This window comes from Thalassophryne amazonica, chromosome 7 (genome assembly GCF_902500255.1).
Source record: "Thalassophryne amazonica chromosome 7, fThaAma1.1, whole genome shotgun sequence".
Taxonomy (NCBI): domain Eukaryota; kingdom Metazoa; phylum Chordata; class Actinopteri; order Batrachoidiformes; family Batrachoididae; genus Thalassophryne; species Thalassophryne amazonica.
The window spans coordinates 9325426-9334373 of record NC_047109.1 but is presented as its reverse complement, the minus strand read 5'-3'; the positions used below and the strand labels follow the sequence as shown (position 1 = coordinate 9334373).

General features: G+C 40.8%; 1 protein-coding gene across 3 annotated transcripts in view; it reads left to right on the top strand.

The window, feature by feature from the left end:
• The first annotated feature begins 702 nt into the window (after positions 1 to 702).
• Positions 703 to 8948, top strand: part of rnf144b (ring finger protein 144B) — a 62631-nt gene continuing 54385 nt past the window's right edge. Inside the window, exons 1-2 of one of the 3 annotated variants that reach the window (XM_034173814.1) lie at positions 717 to 1049; positions 8120 to 8128. Coding sequence is in view for 2 of the 3 variants with exons in the window: in XM_034173813.1 (XP_034029704.1) it covers positions 969 to 1049 (81 nt within the window). In the remaining variant the exon portion in view is untranslated. Of the gene's footprint in view, positions 1050 to 8119; positions 8129 to 8948 lie in introns of all 3 variants that reach the window. The other 2 variants (XM_034173813.1, XM_034173812.1) reach the window with 2 other exon arrangements.

Below are 8948 nucleotides of genomic sequence, written 5' to 3'. Positions count from 1 at the left end.
TTATTCTACCTTCTTCATACCTTCTGACCATGCCACATTTCTTAATATAATAGTGCTTATTTTTCCAAATTAAGTTGAAGCTGTTTTTGTTAATATCCTTGATAATCTTGGAGTGTATTGCTAAGGAGCAGGCGGAATAGATAAGCTGGGATATGACTTCCATTTTGGTTAGCACTGTTCCAGTGTCATGTCTCTTTGTAACCAGTTATTTAAGATATTTTTGCAGTTTTTAAGTTATCTGAACATTAATTCTTTCACTTGTGTCTGAACGCTAATACAGTTGATTACAGTGAGTGTGATCACCACGATTTAGGGCACCCTACTGTGGAAATTTCCCCATCAGGCCACCTGCTCTCTGATGTTCAGAACAGGGAGGTTTATTAGTGACAGTCAAAACCATAGACATTATAAAGAGACAAAACCACTGTAGTACCCTCGGCCGTATCATTTTCAGAAGGCCCAGTGGAAAATCAACCCCCAACCTTAACCCTGACCCGTAAACCCCTCACCACTGGGCCTTGTGACCCTGTATTGATCCGTTTGCTGACGTTCTCATCACCCACATGGGGAGTGGTAAGATGGCTGCTCAAAACGAAAGCGGGCGTGTTTATATTGATGCGCAGGAGCGCTCGTAACAATAAATACCTGCTCAAATGGCATTTTCGAAAGTTCCAATAAATTTCACTATGTCTAAATCTGTAGCCGTTTCGAAAACGCAGCCTACTGTCAGCCTACTGTCAGAACCCGGAACTACAGCAGCTAAGCTGAGCTTCAAAGCCGGTCACGTGATTGTGTTTTGAAAGCGTTTGAAACGCAGTTTGTAAACTGTGTGTCGAAGCCTGAGGTTTACTGCAATCTGAACGCTTCGAACTCGGGTGTTGCTGAAATTGTCACCGTGAATATATTCAGAGCGGTGCGGCTGCGGGAAAGCTGGCGGAGGCCTGACGAAGCAGCGGACTGTGTTATAGATGCATTCGTGCCACAGTACGACCTCTGCGGCTGTGGATCTGGACTCAAGCGGCCTCTTCACCCAGAGCTCTGCAGCAAAGGTTGGTTCAGCTGATTTTCGGTTCCAGTTTCATTTGCCATGGTTGTTAGTTGACCTGAAACCTAACCTTGATAGTGCGGATGTCGATACTGTTATTTTGTTGTGAAAAATGCCTTAGCAACCATATAACTACAAAAAACAATGAGTGTACGTATATTGTTCCTTCAGTTCGCAAGTGTTTATTCAACAGTGAATCAATATTTAATTTTTTGGAATTATCAATTTGCATTAAAAAAAAACAGCCCCAACATCTTCTATTAAAGATCAGTTCAGTTTTCCTTAGTTCAAGCATCAGTCTAAACCTAAAATTATTTCCTTTACATTTATAATTAAAATTGCAACACAGCCAAAACAAGCATACAACAAATAAATATAAGAATGTAGAATCCATCGTTTGATATTACTGAATAGCAAAGTACCCAGTGAAGAGGGAGTGTACTGAGAAACCTGGGAAAGTGTGCAGCAGTATACTGAGACAGCATATTATACTCAACAAAAATATAAACGCAACACTTTTGGTTTTGCTCCCATTTTGTATGAGATGAACTCAAAGATCTAAAACTTTTTCCACATATACAATATCACCATTTCCCTCAAATATTGTTCACAAACCAGTCTAAATCTGTGATAGTGAGCACTTCTCCTTTGCTGAGATAATCCATCCCACCTCACAGGTGTGCCATATCAAGATGCTGATTAGACACCATGATTAGTGCACAGGTGTGCCTTAGACTGCCCACAATAAAAGGTCACTCTGAAAAGTGCAGTTTTATCACACAGCACAATGCCACAGATGTCGCAAGATTTGAGGGAGCGTGCAATTGGCATGCTGACAGCGGGAATGTCAACCAGAGCTGTTGCTCGCGTATTGAATGTTCATTTCTCTACCATAAGCCGTCTCCAAAGGCGTTTCAGAGAATTTGGCAGTACATCCAACCAGCCTCACAACCGCAGACCACGTGTAACCACACCAGCCCAGGACCTCCACATCCAGCATGTTCACTTCCAAGATCGTCGGAGACCAGCCACTCGGACAGCTGCTGAAACAATCGGTTTGCATAACCAAACATTTCTGCACAAACTGTCAGAAACTGTCTCAGGGAAGCTCATCTGCATGCTCGTCGTCCTCATCGGGGTCTCGACCAACGGTCAAAACGACCCCCTGTGAGCAAGCACTTGGCTACAGTGCGAAGGAAAAACTCCCTTTTAACAGGAAGAAACCTCCAGCAGAACCAGGCTCAGGGAGGGGCAGTCTTCTGCTTGGACTGGTTGGGGCTGAGGGAGAGAACCAGGAAAAAGACATGCTGTGGAGGGGAGCAGAGATCGATCACTAATGATTAAATGCAGAGTGGTGCATACAGAGCAAAAGAGAAAGAAACAGTGCATCGTGGGAACCCCCCAGCAGTCTACGTCTATAGCAGCATAACTAAGGGATGGTTCAGGGTCACCTGATCCAGCCCTAACTATAAGCTTTAGCAAAAAGGAAAGTTTTAAGCCTAATCTTAAAAGTAGAGAGGGTGTCTGTCTCCCTGATCCGAATTGGGAGCTGGTTCCACAGGAGAGGAGCCTGAAAGCTGAAGGCTCTGCCTCCCATTCTACTCTTACAAACCCTAGGAACTACAAGTAAGCCTGCAGTCTGAGAGCGAAGCGCTCTATTGGGGTGATATGGTACTACGAGGTCCCTAAGATAAGATGGGACCTGATTATTCAAAACCTTATAAGTAAGAAGAAGAATTTTAAATTCTATTCTAGAGTTAACAGGAAGACAATGAAGAGAGGCCAGTATGGGTGAGATATGCTCTCTCCTTCTAGTCCCCGTTAGTACTCTAGCTGCAGCATTTTGAATTAACTGAAGGCTTTTTAGGGAACTTTTAGGACAACCTGATAATAATGAATTACAATAGTGCAGCCTAGAGGAAATAAATGCATGAATTAGTTTTTCAGCATCACTCTGAGACAAGACCTTTCTAATTTTAGAGATATTGCGTAAATGCAAAAAAGCAGTCCTACATATTTGTTTAATATGCGCTTTGAATGACATATCCTGATCAAAAATGACTCCAAGATTTCTCACAGTATTACTAGAGGTCAGGGTAATGCCATCCAGAGTAAGGATCTGATTAGACACCATGTTTCTAAGATTTGTGGGGCCAAGTACAATAACTTCAGTTTTATCTGAGTTTAAAAGCAGGAAATTAGAGGTCATCCATGTCTTTATGTCTGTAAGACAATCCTGCAGTTTAGCTAATTGGTGTGTGTCCTCTGGCTTCATGGATGGATAAAGCTGGGTATCATCTGCATAACAATGAAAATTTAAACAATACCGTCTAATAATACTGCCTAAGGGAAGCATGTATAAAGTGAATAAAATTGGTCCTAGCACAGAACCTTGTGGAACTCCATAATTAACTTTAGTCTGTGAAGAAGATTCCCCATTTACATGAACAAATTGTAATCTATTAGACAAATATGATTCAAACCACCGCAGCGCAGTGCCTTTAATACCTATGGCATGCTCTAATCTCTGTAATAAAATTTTATGGTCAACAGTATCAAAAGCAGCACTGAGGTCTAACAGAACAAGCACAGAGATGAGTCCACTGTCCGAGGCCATAAGAAGATAATTTGTAACTTTCACTAATGCTGTTTCCGTACTATGATGAATTCTAAAACCTGACTGAAACTCTTCAAATAGACCATTCCTCTGCAGATGATCAGTTAGCTGTTTTACAACTACCCTTTCAAGAATTTTTGAGAGAAAAGGAAGGTTGGAGATTGGCCTATAATTAGCTAAGATAGCTGGGTCAAGTGATGGCTTTTTAAGTAATGGTTTAATTACTGCCACCTTAAAAGCCTGTGGTACATAGCCAACTAACAAAGATAGATTGATCATATTTAAGATCGAAGCATTAAATAATGGTAGGGCTTCCTTGAGCAGCCTGGTAGGAATGGGGTCTAATAAACATGTTGATGGTTTGGATGAAGTAACTAATGAAAATAACTCAGACAGAACAATCGGAGAGAAAGAGTCTAACCAAATACCGGCATCACTGAAAGCAGCCAAAGATAACGATACATCTTTGGGATGGTTATGAGTAATTTTTTCTCTAATAGTTAAAATTTTGTTAGCAAAGAAAGTCATGAAGTTATTACTAGTTAAAGTTAATGGAATACTCAGCTCAATAGAGCTCTGACTCTTTGTCAGCCTGGCTACAGTGCTGAAAAGAAATCTGGGGTTCTTATTTTCTTCAATTAGTGATGAGTAGAAAGATGTCCTAGCTTTACGGAGGGCTTTTTTATAGAGCACCAAACTCTTTTTCCAGGCTAACTGAAGATCTTCTAAATTAGTGAGACGCCATTTCCTCTCCAACTTACGGGTTATCTGCTTTAAGCTACGAGTTTGTGAGTTATACCACGGAGTCAGGCACTTCTGATTTAAAGCTCTCTTTTTTAGAGGAGCTACAGCATCCAAAGTTGTCTTCAATGAGGATGTAAAACTATTGACGAGATACTCTATCTCACTTACAGAGTTTAGGTAGCTACTCTGCACTGTGTTGTTATATGGCATTAGAGAACATAAAGAAGGAATCATATCCTTAATAATAACAGTGTGGGGACTGTTAGTCATTGTGAGTGACTGTAACCTGTACCTATTGTATATATTTTGGTTTTCTGGTGTGTTTTTGGTAGATTTTGGTACATTTCAATACAATTCAGAAAACAAAGTTTTCTTTTGATGTGTTTTTTGGTACATTTCAATACAATTCAGAAAACAAAATTTCATCTCTCCCCCAGGGTAAAGTTATTTATCCACCTAAGCACAAATCAGCAGCCCTTTCAGACAGCAAATATGCAAACACAAGAATGTGGCTAGCCAAGTCAGCCCCTCCCCTGAGGTGTTCTGAGACTTCCTTGTTTACATAACAGAAGTAGCTCTCCACAGGGGATCTTGGAGTCAGGTGACTATCCGTGGACTTTAGGGTGTGTAACTTTGCAAAAACAATGTCAGACTTTGTAGTTTTCTCTGGGCCCCTCCCCAATCGGACCGGGAGTAACATGTTTAGCCGCATGTTCTCCCTGAATTGCTGGCTGTGTGAGTGGTGTCCAAAAAATAAGGTGGGCTTCATAGATAATTGGCAAAACTTCTGGGGAAAACCTGGTCTTGTTAGGAGAGACGGCATCCATCCCACTTTGGATGGAGCAGCTCTCATTTCTAGAAATCTGGCCAATTTTCTTAAATCCTCCAAACCGTGACTATCCAGGGTTGGGACCAGGAAGCAGAGTTGTAGTCTTACACACCTCTCTGCAGCTTCTCTCCCCCTGCCATCCCCTCATTACCCCATCCCCGTAGAGACGGTGCCTGCTCCCAGACCACCAATAACCAGCAAAAATCTATTTAAGCATAAAAATTCAAAAAGAAAAAATAATATAGCACCTTCAACTGCACCACAGACTAAAACAGTTAAATGTGGTCTATTAAACATTCGATCTCTCTCTTCTAAGTCCCTGTTAGTAAATGATATAATAATTGATCAACATATTGATTTATTCTGCCTTACAGAAACCTGGTTACAGCAGGATGAATCTGTTAGTTTAAATGAGTCAACACCCCCGAGTCACACTAACTGCCAGAACGCTCGTAGCACAGGCCGAGGCGGAGGATTAGCAGCAATCTTCCACTCCAGCTTATTAATTAATCAAAAACCCAGACAGAGCTTTAATTCATTTGAAAGCTTGACTCTTTGTCTTGTCCATCCAAATTGGAAGTCCCAAAAACCAGTTTTATTTGTTGTTATCTATCGTCCACCTGGTCGTTACTGTGAGTTTCTCTGTGAATTTTCGGACCTTTTGTCTGACTTAGTGCTTAGCTCAGATAAGATAATTATAGTGGGTGATTTTAACATCCACACAGATGCTGAGAATGACAGCCTCAACACTGCATTTAATCTATTGTTAGACTCGATTGGCTTTGCTCAAAATGTAAATGAGTCCACCCACCACTTTAATCATACCTTAGATCTTCTTCTGATTTATGGTATGGAAATTGAAGACTTAACAGTATTCCCTGAAAACCCCCTTCTGTCTGATCATTTCTTAATAACATTTACATTTACTCTGATGGACTACCCAGCAGTGGGGAATAAGTTTCATTACAGTAGATGTCTTTCAGAAAGCGCTGTAACTAGGTTTAAGGATATGATTCCTTCTTTATGGTCTCCAATGCCATATACCAACACAGGGCAGAGTGGCTACCTAAACTCTGTGAGTGAGATAGATTATCTCGTCAATAGTTTTATATCCTCATTGAGGACAACTTTGGATGCTGTAGCTCCACTGAAAAAGAGAGCCTTAAATCAGAAGTGCCTGACTCCGTGGTATAACTCACAAACTTGCAGCTTAAAGCAGATAACCCGTAAGCTGGAGAGGAAATGGCGTCTCACTAATTTAGAAGATCTTCACTTAGCCTGGAAAAAGAGTCTGTTGCTCTATAAAAAAGCCCTCCATAAAGGTAGGACATCTTACTACTCATCACTAATTGAAGAAAATAAAAACAACCCCAGGTTTCTTTTCAGCACTGTAGCCAGGCTGACAAAGAGTCAGAGCTCTATTGAGCCGAGTATTCCTTTAACTTTAACTAGTAATGACTTCATGACTTTCTTTGCTAATAAAACTTTAACTATTAGAGAAAAAATTACTCATAACCATCCCAAAGACATATCGTTCTCTTTGGCTGCTTTCAGTGATGCCGGTATTTGGTTAGACTCTTTCTCTCCGATTGTTCTGTCTGAGTTATTTTCATTAGTTATTTCCTCCAAACCATCAACATGTCTATTAGACCCCATTCCTACCAAATCAAATCAATTTTATTTATATAGCGCCAAATCACAACAAACAGTTGCCCCAAGGCGCTTTATATTGTAAGGCAAAGCCATACAATAATTACGGAAAAACCCCAACGGTCAAAACGACCCCCTGTGAGCAAGCACTTGGCGACAGTGGGAAGGAAAAACTCCCTTTTAACAGGAAGAAACCTCCAGCAGAACCAGGCTCAGGCAGGGGCAGTCTTCTGCTGGGACTGGTTGGGGCTGAGGGGAGAAAATCAGGAAAAAGACATGCTGTGGAAGACAGCAGAGATCAATCACTAATGATTAAATGCAGAGTGGTGCATACAGAGCAAAAAGAGAAAGAAACACTCAGTGCATCATGGGAACCCCCCAGCAGTCTAAGTCTATAGCAGCATAACTAAGGGATGGTTCAGGGTACCAGGCTGCTCAAGGAAGCCCTACCATTAATTAATGCTTCAATCTTAAATATGATCAATCTATCTTTATTAGTTGGCTATGTACCACAGGCTTTTAAGGTGGCAGTAATTAAACCATTACTTAAAAAGCCATCACTTGACCCAGCTATCTTAGCTAATTATAGGCCAATCTCCAACCTTCCTTTTCTCTCAAAAATTCTTTAAAGGGTAGTTGTAAAACAGCTAACTGATCATCTGCAGAGGAATGGTCTATTTGAAGAGTTTCAGTCAGGGTTTAGAATTCATCATAGTACAGAAACGGCATTAGTGAAGGTTACAAATGATCTTCTTATGGCCTCAGACAGTGGACTCATCTCTGTGCTTGTTCTGTTAGACCTCAGTGCTGCTTTGGATACCGTTGACCATAAAATTTTATTACAGAGATTAGAGCATGCCATAGGTATTAAAGGCACTGCGCTGCTGTGGTTTGAATCATATTTATCTAATAGATTACAATTTGTTCATGTAAATGGGGAATCTTCTTCACAGACTAAGGTTAATTATGGAGTTCCACAAGGTTCTGTGCTAGGACCAATTTTATTCACTTTATACATGCTTCCCTTAGGCAGTATTATTAGACAGCATTGCTTAAATTTTCATTGTTACGCAGATGATACCCAGCTTTATCTATCCATGAAGCCAGAGGACACACACCAATTAGCTAAACTGCAGGATTGTCTTACAGACATAAAGACATGGATGACCTCTAATTTCCTGCTTTTAAACTCAGATAAAACTGAAGTTATTGTACTTGGCCCCACAAATCTTAGAAACATGGTGTCTAACCAGATCCTTACTCTGGATGGCATTACCCTGACCTCTAGTAATACTGTGAGAAATCTTGGAGTCATTTTTGATCAGGATATGTCATTCAATGCGCATATTAAACAAATATGTAGGACTGGTTTTTTGCATTTGCGCAATATCTCTAAAATCAGAAAGGTCTTGTCTCAGAGTGATGCTGAAAAACTAATTCATGCATTTATTTCCTCTAGGCTGGACTATTGTAATTCATTATTTTCAGGTTGTCCTAAAAGTTCCGTGAAAAGCCTTCAGTTAATTCAAAATGCTGCAGCTAGAGTACTGACAGGGACTAGGAGAGAGCATATCTCACCCATATTGGCGTCTCTTCATTGGCTTCCTGTTAATTCTAGAATAGAATTTAAAATTCTTCTTCTTACTTATAAGGTTTTGAATAATCAGGTCCCATCTTATCTTAGGGACCTCATAGTACCATATCACCCCAATAGAGCGCTTCGCTGTCAGACTGCAGGCTTACTTGTAGTTCCTAGTAGTAAGAGTAGAATGGGAGGCAGAGCCTTCAGCTTTCAGGCTCCTCTCCTCTGGAACCAGCTCCCCATTCGGATCAGGGAGACAGACACCCTCTCTACTTTTAAGATTAGGCTTAAATTGTCCTTTTTGCTAAAGCTTATAGTTACGGCTGGATCAGGTGACCCTGAACCATCCCTTAGTTATGCTGCTATAGACTTAGACTGCTGGGGGGTTCCCATGATGCACTGAGTGTTTCTTTCTCTTTTTGCTCTGTATGCACCACTCTGCATTTAATCATTAGTGATTGATCTCTGCTCCCCTCCACAG